General features: G+C 42.2%; 1 protein-coding gene across 6 annotated transcripts; it reads left to right on the top strand.

Annotated features, from left to right (window-relative positions):
- The first annotated feature begins 995 nt into the window (after window positions 1-995).
- PDP2 (pyruvate dehydrogenase phosphatase catalytic subunit 2) lies at window positions 996-16,521 on the top strand. 6 transcript variants are annotated; one of them, XM_081335585.1, is made up of 6 exons: window positions 996-1,053; window positions 1,409-1,980; window positions 2,106-2,215; window positions 3,666-3,730; window positions 5,080-5,200; window positions 11,159-16,521. In XM_081335585.1, the coding sequence occupies exon 6, from the start codon at window positions 11,199-11,201 to the stop codon at window positions 12,813-12,815; it is 1,617 nt and encodes a 538-aa protein (XP_081191711.1). In that variant the 5' UTR covers window positions 996-1,053; window positions 1,409-1,980; window positions 2,106-2,215; window positions 3,666-3,730; window positions 5,080-5,200; window positions 11,159-11,198; the 3' UTR covers window positions 12,816-16,521. The 6 variants fall into 6 exon arrangements, with proteins under 6 accessions (XP_081191711.1, XP_081191713.1, XP_081191714.1 ...); XM_081335586.1 differs by lacking the exons at window positions 996-1,053; window positions 5,080-5,200 and adding an exon at window positions 1,177-1,391 and having other exon boundaries at window positions 1,879-1,980; XM_081335584.1 differs by lacking the exon at window positions 996-1,053 and adding an exon at window positions 1,177-1,391 and having other exon boundaries at window positions 1,879-2,215.
- The last annotated feature ends 472 nt before the right edge of the window (window positions 16,522-16,993 follow it).

Here is a 16,993-nt window from a genome sequence, read left to right as displayed (position 1 = left end):
AAAATAAAATTAAAAAAAATAAATTAAATTAAAAATAAAAATAAAATGAAAGCTACCTGAGCTGAATTGGAGAATTGATTTCACCCAAAGTGTGTGGTCATAAAGCCACCCTGTAGGTAGTAGGCCTACTCACCCCTTTACTACAGATGCTACAACAGCAAGTTGGGCTTTTTAAACCAACCAAATGGTTCTCCAGAAGTTTATATAGTCCATCAGCTTTTTATCAGATTATAACTGAAGGTATGCACAGGGTGTCATCCAACATCTTTTAAAAAAGGAGTTTGGTGCTCAGGTTTGTTTTTTTTAAGATGCATTTTGGCATTTCCCCTAAATATAAATAGGGAAGTACACCTGAAGAGGAGCCAAACATTACCATCTCATTGACATTTATAACAGTGCAGAAGTACCCGAGTTATAATGGAAAAAAAACCTAGCCTCTAATTTGGAGAGGTTTGCAACAGGAAGCGTGACAAACGTCAACCTGGGTTTTTCCACCATCAACTTCCTTGTTCCTTCCCTCCATTTAAAAAAAAAAGAGAGAGCAAAAAATGGATTTTCTGGTTTGGGGCTTCGGTGAAATCCAAGCCAAACGCTCCCTTCTGACATTTAAAGGCCAGGGAGTTTAGTAATTGATTAGTCTTTACGACCACATCCAAAATACGCTTAAACACGTAGCCTTGCTCAGCCAGTTCGCAAGGAGCAGGACCGGAGAAGCCGGGTTTTGCAGCTCTTTTGCAAGGCGCTGAAAACGCCTGGGCGACCCGGGAGTTAGCTTGCGTGTTCTTTTCTCTTGTCTCGTGCAACGTCGGAATCCGGCTGCTACCCGCAGCAGCGGAAGCCCGGCGGGCACCTCGCCTCGCCCTTCCACCCGCCAAGGCGGCCCGGATTTGATCCCGAGGCCATCCGAGGACACGCGAGGCTGGCAGAGATAGCAAAGGGAGTGTCCTATCCCGGCGGGGCGGGGGGAAGCTTCTCCCTGCCGGCTTTCCCCTTCTCTCCAACCCAAAAGGCCAGCAGCAAAAGTCAGCGGCTCTACACGCGGCTTTGGAGAACGTGGGTACTTGCGCGCACGTGGACCTTTCCGTGTTTGCAGGCGCTGCGGTCCTGGGGAGGGGGTTACTGGGGGTGGGGGGAAGAATGGTTGGGCATGGGGTTAGGCGTGAGCCGGAGCGCAAACCGACTTCATCCAGGCTTGTTAAGGGATCGCTGGCTAAATCGGCGCGGGAGTCGGCCTCTTCCCTGTTTGGAAGGCTTCCTGGTCGAGGAAACGGCTCGGGGAGGGTTTATTCTAGGGGAAGCTGTCATTTCCCGTATAGGAGGGGAGGAGCGCCTCGCCTCCGAGTAATTCACACGGCTCCGGATGCTCAGCAGGCAGGTTCGCCCGACACGAGGTACGTCTTTCTCCTAGTCTTTCTAGGGTTGTCCCGGCGCGGATGCTTCGCCTTGAGAACATGCGGATTCGCGTTATTCCCTGGGGATGCCTGCCATCCCAAAGAACCTGGGCCCCCCCCGAGCACGTTCCCTGTTACCCGTTCACACGTTCTGTGAAGCCTGCTGGGCGGGTTCCGTTGCCTTCGGAACTTTCCGCGTTCTGGGGAAGAGCCTGTTGAGGCTGCAAAACTCCGAAGGGCCGCTAGGGGCAGCAGAACCCAGCTGGGTAAGCCCTTAACGCGAGTTAGCAGTGGCGCGGGGGGGATGGGGCGTGGCTTTGCCCCACGGTGGCCACTCAGCTCCCTGATCACCCTCTCACGCCTCCCGCTGCAGCCAATGGCTGTGCATTCTAAGGGCGGAGTCAAGCTTCTATGGAAGCTTTGCTTTGCTTTGCCATACTGTATTCCAGCTGCTGCTTCTTAACGCCCCAAACTGGAATGTGATTAGTTGCAGGGAGGAAAGAAGCAGGTTTTGTCTTTTCGCGGAGGTTTCAGCCTGCAAAGAAGTCAGCAGGTGCAGAACATCTTTATCAGCTGAAGAAAATGCAGGGTTGGTTGGCTTGTTTTGGTTTTTCATTTTTATTTCTTTTTTCTCTGGTGTTGATAATAATAATAATAATAATGATAATGATAATAATAATGATAATAATAATTTAATTTAATTTAATTATCAAGGGAGTGTCGTGTAAACGTGATCGGCCATTAATTGCTGCAGATCAGCCCTGGTTCGGAAACGGAGCTGGGTTCAAGGCGTTGCAAAGGAACTCTTTGAAGCTGGAAAGCTGGCGAGTTGAATGCTGAGTTCCCAGCTTGCCATTTGGGTTGCTATTAATTTTTTTTATTAATATTAGATTTTGATTGCTCTTAAAAGGTGCTGCACCAAATTTGGTGCAGCGGAGAAGAATTTTTTTCAAAAGGAGGCTCTGCAATCCGTTTTCCTTTTTAAAATTTTCACTGAAGTTTTGAAGCCGAATTAAAACAGTGCAGATTTGGCTTTAAGGAAGAACGAAGAAATTTAATAAAGTGGAAAAGAAATGTAGATTAAAGAAGTAGAAAGCGAGGGGGGGGGGAGGAAAAAGATTCTAAAGAATATCCCAAGTTTTTCAAAGCTGTGAAATTTGAAGGTAGCGGGGGCATTTGCTACGGTTTTATTTCTTTCATATGTTGGGAATGGATTTTTACAAAATGAGCTTTCTTATAGGGTGTAAGCTTAATAGAGCAATGGTTTATTTACTCTGTTGGTTAACTTGTCACGGAGTAAGGAGCGTGGTGTGTTCCAGAGCTGTGCATTCATCATATGAAAGCTGAAATGTTTTGGAACCTGTGTGAATGCAGCCCCTTTCTGGGGTTCATTAAAAGAGGAAGATCTGTGGGAGCCTCAACCAGACCCTAAAATAAGAAGCCACTGCTTTAATTACCTGGATCATTGAAGTAGCACGTCTTTAATGTGATTCTAATTGCAGCTTGCAATATAATTTTTGAAAGCTTGTGTAAAAAAAGCCTGCTCCTGAGACGTTCCCAATTATCTTATTCTCTTTTTGCTGTCTGGCCCGTTTGCTCATGCAAATATGGATCCATGCATTCTAACAGCATCACAAAAGCAAAGTCAACTTTGGCCACAAACACTGTTATCAGGACATAAAATAACATTCCTGCTGCTGGCCTGTTATTCAAACAGCTCAAAGTTTAGTTTGATGTGTAACAAAATGTGACTGTTAAAAACTTGGATACATTTTAGGTTCTGTTTGCTCAGGTGGCCTGACCCCCAAGGTGCAATTATGTGAAGGGAATAGCAGGGGTGTAGTTGTAGAGTGGTAAGTTGCTGTTTCAAACCAAAGGTTTGTGACATAATAAAAGAGAAAACTTTAATATTCAGATTTAAAACAAGTGTTTGTGTTTCTGCAGCTGATCTGAATCAAGGGAAAGGTACTTAACATACTATGGAAAATCAACCCTAAGAGGCTACTACTTTTGCCACAGCAATTTTTTATTGTGTGGCATGCACTGTCTTATAGAATTTTCCTACATTGTAGCGGAATCCTTTTTTGTGTGTAAGGAAAAGAAATCCTTGTCTGTGGTTAGCAAATGTTTTCTAACATCAATATATCAGGTATATATTGTGAATACATTTAAATTTATAGGTAAGGAAGAACGATGGCTTTGTTTTGCAGGCCCTGACAATTGGCATGCTTCTGTCTTATCTTTTTAAAATCTGACTATATTATTTTTCAACAGGTCTTGGTGAAGGACATCTGCCCTGCTAATACTTGGAAAGGGCAAAAACATGAACGGTTAACAAGGTAAGTAACTTAGAAATGTTTCATAATTCTTCCTGGTGTTTTATTTCCTTTTTTCTCTGTAATTAGAAAAAACTATTGATTGTAATTTACAATATTTCCACTTTTTTCCATTTGTTTGTGCTAGAAACAAAAGGAAGAAAAAGTGGAAATGTTGTATTTTATCAAAAGGAAACTTCACAACTTCTGTTTTTAATGAGAAAGACAATGAACCTTGCCCAAATTATATACAGATAGTACTTGATTTATGAGCACAAATGGGACCAGATTTTCCATTGCTAAACAAGGCAGTTGTTAAGCGAATCACTGAAGGTAAGTGAATTATGTGGTTGTTAAACGAATCTAGATTCCCCTATAATCTTTGCTTATCGGAGGTTGACTAGGAAGATCACAAATGACAATTACAGGACACCTGCAACCATTGTACATGTGTGTCAGTTACTAACTGCCTGAATTTTTATTACGTGACTATGGGGTCTGTTGTAACTTCAAATGGTTGTAAATTGAGGATTACTGTACAGATTAAATGTTTAATTACTAAGAAAACCGTGGACTGCAAGTCAAACTAGTTAGTCCAAAACAATTGAGTTTTTGATTAGCAGACATAAATTTGTATACTTTGGACACACAGTGCAAGTGGATGACTAGGAAAAAAAGCTATATATCAGGGGTCTTCAAACTTGGCCCTTTTATGACTTGTGGACTTCAACTCCCAGAATTCCTCAGCCAGGAATTCTGGGAGTTGAAGTCCACAAGTCATAAAAGGGCCACGTTTGAAGACCCCTATTATACATCATAACAGGGACGCGGTGGCTCAGTGGGTTAGGACGCTGAGCTTGTCGATCGGAAGGTCGGCAGTTTGGCGGGTCGAATCCCGAGTGCCGCGTAACAGAGTGAGCGCCTGTTACTCGTCCCAGCTTCTGCCAACCTAGCAGTTCGAAAGCATGTAAAAATGCAAGTAGAAAAATAGGGACCACTACGGTGGGAAGGTAACAGCGTTCCGTGCGCCTTTGGCGTCTAGTCATGCCGGCCACATGACCACGGAGATGTCCTCGGACAAGCGCTGGCTCTTCGGCTTTGAAACGGAGATGAGCACCGGCCCCTAGAGTCGGAAACGACTAGCACGCATGTGCGGGGGAAACTTTACCTTTTACTTTATTATACATCATAAGATTCAAACATGTAATGGGAGGGGAAGATAATAGTGGACAGATAGCAAGCCGTTATCTATGCAATATCTAGGAATCATGTCCTACTCAATATTACCTAACAACTAGATTAAATTTACAGGCAAAGATGTTGCCAAGAATAGGATGACATGTAAAGTCCTGTTTTTGCTTTTAAATCAATAGGTGCTCCCACTGGAACTTGTGCACTGTGATTTACAGCTTAGCAAGTTGTTTAACAGCCAATTATGGCTTATTCTACAAAAAAACGGATGAGCAGACTGTGTTGATGCAGCTGTAATTTGGGGTAAATAGAAACTTTAATGGTATGTGAAAATGACCTTGGAAGGGGGAATTTAAAAAAAAATGCTGCCTAGAGGATGATCAGATAAGGAGGCAGCCAGCAGCTGAACAACGGGCAAAGAAAGAAACTTTAAAAAGATCCACCCTAGCTTATCCCGCAGTAAAGAGAAATGGTGGTGGGAGATATGTTCTTTCAGACTTGCAAGATTCTGTGAATGTAGCCTTATAATACTGCTTATACTGCTTATACTTATACTGCTAAGCTTGTAAGCCGCCCTGAGTCTTCGGAGAAGGGCGGGATATAAATGGAATTAAAATAAATTAAATAAATAAATAAATAATAAAGTAGAATTAGCTCATCTTGTCATATTTCCTGTCTGGTGTGCTTGGGAGGCGGACAGAAAGAGCTACGAGACAGTAACTGCATAACACCTAATGCAAAAGAGCAAAAACAAGTGGTGCCAAATGATGAAACAAACCAGGACTTCTGTATGAATGTTATCTGCGTTCATTCAGTGCCTTTCTTCCTCCACATGTCTCGAGCAGAAGTTGTCTCATGATCAAGTGACCTCAGTTATGAAATGAGCAGGGCTTCTTTGTTTTGAAGATGGAAGGAGCCAAAAACTGGCAGCTAACACATTAGAAGACAGAGCATAGAATAATAGGGTTGGAAGAGGTCTTCTAGTCCAACCCCTTGCCTATGGCAGGATATCCTATACCGTTCCGGACTTTTGTTTGGGCTTGATGGGGATGGATACGCATGATCAGAAAGAATAACAGGATAATAGTAGAATAAGACAGTTGGAAGGGAATCCGGCGGTCCTTCAGTTCAACCTCTTCCCACTTAAGCAGGAGACCTTATACCCTTTCAGACAAATGGCTGTCCAATCTCTTCTTAAAAACCTCCAGTGATGGAACACCCACATCTTCTGGAGGCAAGTCATTCCACTGATTAATTGTTCTCACTGCCAGGAAATTTCTCCTTAGTTCTATGTTGCTTCTCTCCTTGGTTAGTTTCCATCCGTTGCTTCTTCTTCTGCTTCCCGGTGCTTTGGTTGACCTTCTCTTCTTTAGGTAAAGGTAAAGGTTCCCCCGTACATGCGTGCTAGTCATTTCCAACTCTAGGGACCGGTGTTCATCTCCATTTCAAAGCCGAAGAGCCAGCGCTTGTCCGAGGACGTCTCCGTGGTCATGTGGCCGGCATGACTAGACGCCAAAGGCGCACGGAACGCTGTTACCTTCCCACCGTAGTGGTCCCTATTTTTCTACTTGCATTTTTACGTGCTTTCGAACTGCTAGGTTGGCAGAAGCTGGGATGAGTAACAGGCGCTCACTCTGTTACGCGGCACTCGGCATTCGACCCGCCAAACTGCCGATCTTCTGATCGACAAGCTCAGCGTCCTAACCCACTGAGCCACCGCGTCCCGTGACAGCTCCTCAAATATTGGAAGATTGCTACCATGTCATTTCTAGTCTTTCCTTTCATCAGATTAGACATACTCAATTCCTGCAACTGCTCTTCATACGTTATAGCCTCTGGCCCCCTAGTCATCTTTGCTGTTATCTACCTCATTGTTATCTTTGTTGTTAGCGAGCTTCAATCCTGCAGTTTGCAAGCAGTGTAAACAATGTTCAATAAAATGCAATGAATATTGTTGAAATAGCGACCTATCAACAACAACAACTGTTACTTGAACAGTTGGTGACGGTTGTGATTTTGAAAGAGGGCCAGGAGAAAGAAGGATCTGGTTGAGCAGGTTTGTTGCCTCCCTGTCTCTTTCTTCTGTGAGGTGTAGGAAGCAGCTTGCCTTTCCCCTTCTATTTTGCATCAGGTTTGGGCAAAGCTACCTTGAGTTGCAGAATTAAAGCTGGGGATTACTTGCACATCTCGTGAGTCATGTGTTTGCCAGCGTGCATTTGCACATCACTTGAGCCGCTAAGAAGACACGGTACTTTATCTAAGTCTAGCATTGGAAGCAGCCTCCATTTTATCTGAAATCTTGATTCTTCTGGCCCAGTTTTAGGCTGTGGGTTGAATTTACAAATTGGCTTAACCCATGTCTGCTGGTGTCAAATTCCCCTGAGATGAGAGGAAGTGGTTAAAGGAATTTAGCTCTGACCCTGAGGAGGAAGAGGGAGAGAGAAGACAGCTACTCAGCCTTGGGAAAGTAGAACGTATGAGAAAGAGGCTGCCTTGTCTTTCAAAAGGAATGGTGAAAGTTCAAGATAGCTGTAAAATATTCCTGGATTTCTTGCCATGTCTGCTCCTTGATCCTGCCCACCTTGAAGGGCTGGCAGAACTGGACAATATACTCCCCAGTTACACGGCAAGCACCGTTAGGAATTCTTTTCAGGAAAGGAAGACTCACTCTGAGCAAAATGAGAAATGGTACAGAACGTTATAGCCCTTCCTGCTTCAAAGCTTCAGACTCCTTGGTCTTTATTTTCCCACACTTCCTTGAATTGCTGTTGACAATGGTTACAAGTTGACATTCTCTGAATTCTTGCTCTTAGCATCTTCCTTAGAAACTCCAGCTTCTAACAGGACCCTGGCAGAATTATCTGCTGGAAGGACCAGGCTGGGCTGGGTTATAATTTTGGGCTTCCCCTTCTTTCTTTTCATTGTTTTCTGTATCGGTGTAATTTTTACACTTCTTTTCTTTTGTGGCCGTCATGACCAACTATTCAGTATGGAGAAGCTTCTAACTTAGGCAGTAAAGTTATCCATCTGTCTTGGTCCCTGAACCCTACTTTGCATGGTGTTGTAAGAGGTGACCAGGCTGAGCCCGAGGGTGGGGTCAAATGCATCATCCATTTGGAGTCTCTGTGCCCTTGTAAGAGTCTTAAGTCCAGCTCCCCTTGAAATCCATTGACTCTTTTCTGGCGCCAATTCGCCTTGACCGTTAATAAATCAGATTCTTGGGTCAAAGTAGGATGGAGTAAACTTGCCGTGCTTTGAATTTGAACTCCATCCTGGTTTCTGATTTTTCTTCTTTTTTAAATATATAACATTTTATTAGTTCTCTACACTTACAGTTCACAAGTGCTTGGTAAACAACACGTTTTCTGAGTCCATCTGGCTTCTGATTTCTTGTCTCTTGACGAGACAGAAATTTCTTGTCAAGTCACTTAAAGATCTTAAAGACATGCTTGTTGAGGAAGACCCACTTGGTTTGCCCCCGATATTATACTAACCTCTAATCCGTTCTTTACCAATGATAGTTCACAGAACTAACTGAAATAGAACTAACCAAAATGGAGGCTCATTCAGAGTAATGTGTGAACCAGGACCCTGACAAGAAAAGGCTGTCCAAAGTTTTGGGAAACAATTCTCCAGCTTTGAATGAAGATTTAAACTGGAGTCCTTCTCTGTAGGAGCCCAGTGTTCTTCCTCTGGGGTGGGGCATTTCCTGATGAGTTAAGTTAACAGATCACTTGGAAGCTTTGATAAAAGGAGAACAACCCACAAGTAAACAGAGTGTAGGCTTGTGTATCTCCAGAGATTAATTTCTTTGGAAATGCTCCTTTGCTTTGTTTTCATTTCTCCTTATGGTTCTTAATAACAGAGTTCAAAAGCCAGGCTCAGCTGTTACTCAAAGAGTTGACCCTATTTAAAGTGTTGGAGCAAATTGGGGTGGGAGAGGAATAACTCTTTTTCCCTGGAGAACATCTGTAGAAGGTCTACACTGGGCTTCTTTAACTCAATGGTCTCAAACAGTAAAATGTTTCATTGTGTATTCACAGTATAGTAGAACATTCTTTGTCAGGTTGACATTTATCAAGGTAAGGATGGTTCCAAACCATGCAAGTTGTTTTTTGCTCACTAATGAGCATGTTTACTCAGAAACAAGTACTCTGATGCCAGTGAGCCTGATTTCCTTCCAAAACAATGTGCATTAAATTGCAACCAAAGGGAAATTGGCACCAACGTATGATGCTACCTCATTTACTGGATTTCTTTTATGCCTGCCGTGAGACTCAAACACAATTTTTAGTCCTCATATGGAATGTTACGAAATAGATTTTATTTAAAAAAAAATCTGAGAGTTTTGCAAGATGTGACCGGGAGATGGCTAGCATTTTTCATTCATTTATAGCTATTTTACAAGAAGCAGGTCAGAAGTCTTCACTGGGGAAAAAAAACTCTACAAAACATTGGACAATGCAATTTCCTTAATCGTAAAAAAACAACAAAACACATTCCGATGAAATAAAGTAGGAGTTCCCGTGGATTTTACTCCGCTAGTCGTTGCTGACTATAGGGGCCTGTGCTCATCTCAGTTTCAAGGCCACTGAGCTAGCACTGTCCGAAGAAATTTCTGCCAACATATGGCCTCCATGATATCATGGAGCGCTATTACCTTCCCACCGAAGTGGTACCTATTTATCTACTTGCATCTGCACGCTTTCAAATTGCTAAGTTGGCAGGAGCTGGGGCAAGGGCAGGAGCTCACCCCATCATGTGGCGCTTGGGTCTTGAACCCGGCCTGCCGGTTTTCTAGCCGACAAGCCCAGCATCTTAGCCACCACATGAGCCACCATGTCTCCCCATTCGGATGAAATAAACTTACAAAATTAACCATATGTTCTGTGAAAGGAGATGATGACTAAGTAAATGGTTTTTGTTATCTTGGGCAGCTACATACATTCGAGCAGTGCCTACAGTTGGCAATTTTGAAAACACTCTGTGTTGTGGGTGGTCTAGAGATGAGCAGACCTTTCAGGCAACAGGCATCCACCCTGTATGATGGCTTGCTATGTGTCCTACTTAAAAAGAAAATTAAAAGCTCTCACCATCATTGTATGTCATAAGTTTCCAGCTATCATATTCCCAAGATAGCAAGAGCACTTAGGCTTATAAACCGCTTCCCAGGGTTTTACAGCCCTCTCTAAGCAGTTTACAGAGGCAGCATCTTGCCCCCAACAATCTGGGTCCTCATTTTACTGACCTCAGAAGGATGGAAGGCTGAGTCAATCTTGAGCCGGTGAGGATCGAACTGCTGGCAGTCAGCAGAATTAGTTTGCAATACTGCATTCGAACCACTGTGCCACCACGGCTCTTAAGATGTTGTCCAGGTAGTCCAAACAAGAAATAAAAACCATGAGTTCCTGCTACCTTTATTGTAAGGTTACAGGGACAAAATCTTGCAAGTCTGCTTTCCAGAAAAGCAGGGTAGGTCCCTTCTGAGGTGGTTCTCCCACCGCTTAGCTTTCTGTGGACTGACGTGATAATTGTCTGTGCTGTTGCTCTTCCTCCTTTCTTCAAGGTCATTCCAGCATACCATTACAGACATTACGTAAGAAAAGCCCAAAGCCGCAGAAGATTTAGCAGTCAGTCTCAAAAGATTTCTACCATTAGCCCTTTTTTTGCAAACATAAAAATACCGAGTTTTGTAAGGATGTACAAGCTATTTAGAGATGTTGCAATTTTGAAATCTTGGAGATTACAAATTTTATCAGTTTATCATAATATGAAATACAAAAAAAAATGAAAATAATAGAAAAACGGAGGGAGGAGAAAGGGAAGAGAAAAAAGTGTAAGGGAAAAGGGGAAAAAAAGCATTGACTTCCTACTCATTTTGGTATAGCAGAATACTGTAAAAACCTCAACTTTTTACTTTTACATAATAATGTATACTAACCATTTCTGTCTGAACAAAACAATCTAATTAGAAAAATCCAAAATCATGTCCATCTCAAGCACAAAGTCCAGAAGCAGTTTCCGAGTAGAAGGGATATTTCAATTATGAAAGTGTCCTGCTAGAGTCCAGACATATTGTTAATTTCTCCCGTGTGAATGTTGCCAGATTGATGACTGTAAGCTGCCTGTGCAGGCGGAATTATTATTTGGAACAATTATAAGCCTCTTGGTAGAAAGTAATTTGGAAAGTCAACACTTTGCTGTAGAAATTGTGCGGTCTTCCTGTTTTATCCCTTAATTATGTTTTCATTTTACTTGTAGACTTTCCAGAACACGCTGATTGGAAGTCTAAGGGAATCGTATGATGGGCATTATGCCTAGTTGGGTTATTATTTCAAAGTCTGCTGTTGCCACTTTGCCTGGAAGAAGACACCTCTATTCCAGATACGTTCTCTCCCAAAATCAAGCATGGAAAAGTTTGCTTGCCAGAGGTCGTTCAAGTTGGTCTCTATCAAGATGCAGTTGCAAGGTCAAGCACACTTTCCCTCTGGGAAAAGCGTTCCGACATACCTCCACAGAGGAAGAAGACTTCTCTTTTCACTTGACACCATCACAGATCAATGAGGTCCTAAGGGCAGGTGAGTTGTCTTACACTGTCCCTGAATTTGATGGGAAAAATCCCAGCTCAGTATTGAAATTCGAGTCCAACTACCTGGGAGCCAACGTGCCGATGGAAGACCGCCGAAGTGCGGCAACCTGTTTGCAGACGAGGGGAATGATGTTCGGAGTCTTTGATGGCCATGCTGGCTATGCCTGTGCTCAGTCGGTTAGTGAGAGGCTGTTTTCTTACCTTGCCGTTTCTCTTCTGTCTCGGCAAACTCTGGAAGAGATTGAGTTGGCCATGGAGTCTATGAAACCGATTCTGCCTATCCTTCAGTGGCACAAACACCCCAATGACAGCTTCTTCCATGAGGTTGCTTCCCAGTACCTGGAGCAGCTCAGAGTGTATTGGCAAGACTTACTGAACTTGGACACTGACCTTGGACTGACGATCGAAGAAGCTTTGATTGGTGCTTTCAAAAGGCTGGATTCAGACATATCACTGGAAGTTCAGGCACCTTCCAAAAATGAACTGCTGAAAAATATCGCTCTCCAGGTGGCTTTCTCGGGTGCAACGGCCTGCTTAGCTCATGTGGATCAGATTCATCTGCATGTTGCAAATGCTGGGGACTGCAGGGTGATCCTGGGAGCTCAGGAACCCAACGGCACGTGGTCTGCTTTGCCTCTTACCCGGGATCACAATGCTTTCAATCAGTCAGAAATCGTGCGGTTAAAAAGTGAACACCCAGCTTCGGAAGGGAGCACTCTCATCTTGAACGACAGGTTGCTGGGTGTCCTTATGCCTTCTCGAGCTTTTGGAGATGTCATGTTCAAGTGGAGTCAGGAGCTGCAGCAGAGCATCCTTAAAAACCACTGCAACCTGGAGGATTTAAACATCTATGAGTTCGTCCCTCCATGTTACCACACACCCCCTTATTTAACTGCTGAGCCAGAGATCACTTACCACAAAATCAGGCAGCAGGATAAGTTCCTGGTTCTGGCTTCTGACGGCCTGTGGGACATGTTGAGTAATGAAGAGGTGGTCCAGCTCATTGCAAGCCATACAGTTGAAGCTGATGATCAGAAAACTGAGCTCACTTTTAAGAAACCAACCAGCTTGGGGTATGTGCAAGACCTGCTACTTCGGCGAAAGGCCCGAACTGACCGGCCATGTGACCGGAATGTGGCAACCCACCTCATCCGACATGCCATTGGCACCAATGAGTATGGGAAGATAGACCAGGAAAAGCTCATCGCAATGTTGACTCTTCCTGATGACTTAGCACGCATGTATAGGGATGATATCACCGTTACAGTGGTCTATTTTAATTCAGATGTAATTGATAGATACTATCAAGATGATGAAGAAAGATCCTGAGTCACATGAATTCTGAGGGTCAGGAGGGTTCACTTCAAATTCCCAGAAACATTCTTGCAGGAGAGCCCCACCCATAAAAGTCTCTTTCCTGGCTTCAGGAGACCAAGTTTAGTTCCTGAAAGGCCTTGAATTCCTATAGAAATTAATGAATTTTTGGCTCGCAAAATAATTTGGGGGCCATCATTTTATTTTAGTGGAATACTTGGGTTTTGTAGTCAGTTGGGTACCTGGGAGAAGCTGGTAATAGTTGTTTAAGTGGAACCTCAACTCTGTAGTTAGAAATGTGTGAGTGAATAACTTGCAATGCTCAAAATTTCTAAAGTAGATTGGAGCTCTCCAAAATGGCCATCAGTGAAAAGGTTGCTTGTAGGTGAGAGATGAATTATCTTTCTGAGGACACTTTGGGATGCAGTGGGGCTGGGGATTCCAATCCATGCGAACTGACTGGTACTAAAAAGCAGAGATGCTACTCCAAAGGGCGCTTACTCTGAGCCTGTCAAAGAATTATGAATTGTATCCAACCATGTCCCTTTGCCACTGCATATCCGCTTGTGCCAGGTCAAAATCCCTAGCCACTGGAGTTCCTTAAGATACAGCTATTTTCAAAGGCTTGTGGAGGGTCATTGAAACACTTCCCTGGATGCAAATTCATTTTTGCAATGCTGGATTTCGTCTTCTGTTCCTAAGACATTAGCACGAGATTCCTGAGGCCATCATCATGTTGGATTAATAGGGAAGGTTTCAATCTATTTAAACAGCGTCCACTGTGATCAGCTTTCCTCCTCGCCTTTCTGTTGATGGCCTGCAACTCCTTTTCTTTCCTTTTCCTCATCTGAACTGGCTACTGTTCATATGCTGCACGAATTGCTGCTTGAATACTCGTAGGTAGCACTTCCGGGATCTCAAACTCCTGTTGATTGCTTCTGCTACCATAGCAGTCTTACGTGAGTGTCTCTTGTTGACTAAAAAAAAAAACCCTCAGAAAGGATTACTATTTGTAGCTGTGCTGCATTCTTGAAAGGCAATTGGAAGATGTCCTTATTGTGCAAGGAGATAAGGATATATCTGCATCTTTGGATCAACACACAACGTTGCAAATGAATGCCTTTAATTTCCTAAGAATGGACAAATACGGCGCTTTTTATTTGTGTTCGATCTTTTTTTAAAAAAACCATTGACTAACATTCTGTTTGAAAGCTGGGTGGAAATGAATGTGTATTTAGTACCAGACATGTATGAGTAATACACTGTGTTGCTGACTGTTTTCTGAAAAAGAGCGGGGTTTTTTAATAGTACACACTACTCACTGTCTGAATCATGATTTTAGGGAAGTCTGCAACGCTGCATTTCATTTCCATTGAATGGTTTGCTGAATTACGCTGTGCATTCTTCAGATGAATTACACTTCCATTCTAATTCGACATAAAAACTGAAGAGACATTTTTTGTTGATATTTTTTTTTAGGGGAATTTCACAGCTTTTTGAAGGACACGTCTGACCGCAGACATTTTCAGACTAAGCCCAGGGAGAATTAAAGTCTTCAAATGACACAAAGAAAGGAGTGGCTTCAATAACGCAATCAAGTGTAGATAAGAGAAGCAGTTCATATCCTCGGTTCTAAGAATGTGTCCTGTGGTTTATAGAAAAGGGGAACAAGTTGATTAAGAAGAACTGAGAAGTAGAAAGGAAAAACATAAACCTTGCAATATATTGTGCTTAAAAGATTTGAAAAAGGAGGGAAAGGACTTTTATTAAAAGTTGGCATTTTTGAAAAACATAAAGGGCTAATAATTCTGCTAACAGCTTGAACCAAAATTTTTTGCATGCTTAGGACCACAAATAAATTTTAACCATAAAATATTGCTTAAAATGAGAACACCTCAAGCTTTTGCATTTTATAACTAATGTTGCTAAGTATTATTGGACGACATCAAATTTGCACAATCGTTTCTTTTAGCCTAGGAAAAATCCAACATGGTGCTAGAACAGCCTATACCTTGTCCCTGAACCATCAGTTATCCCTCATCCAGCTAATAGATGGAACCCTGGGTGTCATTTTTCAAGCAAGTGGACCTAGCAAGTAATAAAGATAACAGGACTTTTCTTTAACAAGACTTTTTAACAATTGCTGCTTTAAAACTCATGCTTATTTTTATTGCTGATGGTAAACAGAAATAAACAAGACTGGGAAATAATATTTTGGATTATGTCCATTCTTCTAGCTATTTTGCTAGTTGCTCCTTTCATAAGCGGTAGGAGTTGATTACTTTGGATCTCAAGCACTAGGATTTGCCTTGTATTTCAGGTAGTCTCAATTTATCCTAATCTACAAGGATTGACGATTTTGTTTTAAGACCCTTATCTATTAAATCATCTTTTCTGCTGTATCTGATCCCCTTATTCAGAGCATTTTTGTTTAATGCACTTTTCACCTTGATTATTTCAATCTTGCTCCATTAGTTTGGCAGATACCCTTTCTTGCTCCATTCGTTTTGCAGGTATTTCTATACAGCTGAATTTTCTCCCAGGTTCTGTTATTTTCACTTGACAATCATCCACCAGAGAACTTTTCTCAAACCTGCCTTAGCAAAACAATTCCAAAAATGAGAGGAATTCTCTTTGATCTGTCCTGCTCAAGGCAATTGAGGCTGAAAACTACAACACAAAAGATACCCCCACTGCAAATACTTATTTGATAGATTCTCCACTAGAGAAATACTAAGAAAACATAGGCACACACAGCCATATTGATCTACCACCAACCTCTCAAATGTCAATTCAGTTTAGCCGCTCCGTGTGACTTTACCGTTTCCTAATCCATCCATTTGAAACTCAAATACTTTGGCCACCTAATGAGAAGGAAGGACTCACTGGAGAAGAGCCTCATGCTGGGAAAGGTTGAGGGCAAGAGAAGAATGGGACGACAGAGAATGAGGTGGCTGGATGGAGTCACTGAAACAGTAGGCGTGAGCCTAAATGGACTCCAGAAGATGGTAGAGGACAGGAAGGCCTGGAGGAACGTTGTCCATGGGGTCGCGATGGGTCGGACACGACTTCGCAACTAACAACAACAATCCATCTCTCTATCCTTACAGTTTCTACAAACTTGTTCTGCGTAGATTACAGTGCCTCCCATTACGTAGAGTATGTTCTCTAGATTAAGGGTATCATTTCTGGGCTATATTGTTTAATGTTGCTGGATAAAATATCCTAGAACATTAAAATTCATTAATGTAAGCAGGCCCTTATTGTGTTTGGAACAGACCAACATATCCTTGAATATTGAAGTATCAGTGATAACAAAGAGGATGGGGTGATCCTCTCAGACCAATCTCCAGAACAGTGCAGGGTCTCACTAAGATGTTTGTACTATACAGTTAATTTCAGAGGAATTTGAATTGAGGACATTTTCCAGAAGCTGGCCTGTACTCAGTTTAGATACAGTTCAACAAGTTATGTAAAAAATAGGGTCAGTAATATTGAGCAATTACTAATCTTTATGGAATGTGGTTACAAGATAACATGTTTCTGCCTCAAGAGGAAGCATATTTTTTGTATAATGTTAACATAGTACATCAAGCATTTTTAAATGTTAACAAGTTAAAATGAGCTAGCGTTGAGATGAAGAGAGCATTTATTAGTACATGTGCATACTTTAAAAATATGTTCAAACCTTTGTTGTTTTTAAAACTTATTCTGCTCGGGAATAAAGGTATGAAGATGAATGAAAGGGTAAGAATTCAGCTTTGCTGTTTGTTATACAAAATACACTGTGCTGGTTTGGGACCCAATACTGTATTTATTTTTAGATTTATATCCTGCTTTTTGCACAATACACAACAAAATAAACTCATAAACCCAACGACAATAAAAAAAATTAAACCAAATCAACATATAGAAACTTGCAATGCTCTTGACTGCAATATTCACATACCTTTTTCGAGCATCATGTACTTTTCCCATTTTTCTAAGTAGGGATGAAGCACAGTCAGGAAGCATAATAAAGCGTGACACCCATCCAATCCAGGAAAAAATAAGCTGGAATCAACTGTTTTGCCTTCTGCTGATCCCTATTCTGCCTCAGGATACTGCTGAGTGATGCTACCCTTATTGGTTTAATGTGGGCCAATGAAGAACGGTGATGGATATATTTTCCCCACCTTTGTTTTCTCTCCAAC

Source organism: Vipera berus (assembly GCF_964194415.1).
Source record: "Vipera berus genome assembly, chromosome: 10".
Taxonomy (NCBI): domain Eukaryota; kingdom Metazoa; phylum Chordata; class Lepidosauria; order Squamata; family Viperidae; genus Vipera; species Vipera berus.
Note: the sequence above shows the minus strand (reverse complement) of the source record. Positions and strands in the feature narration are given on the sequence as shown.

What these genes read in the sequence shown, in the direction of transcription:
- PDP2 (XM_081335587.1), top strand. Translation starts at nt 11,199, where the DNA reads ATGATGGGCATTATGCCTAGTTGGGTTATTATTTCAAAGTCTGCTGTT.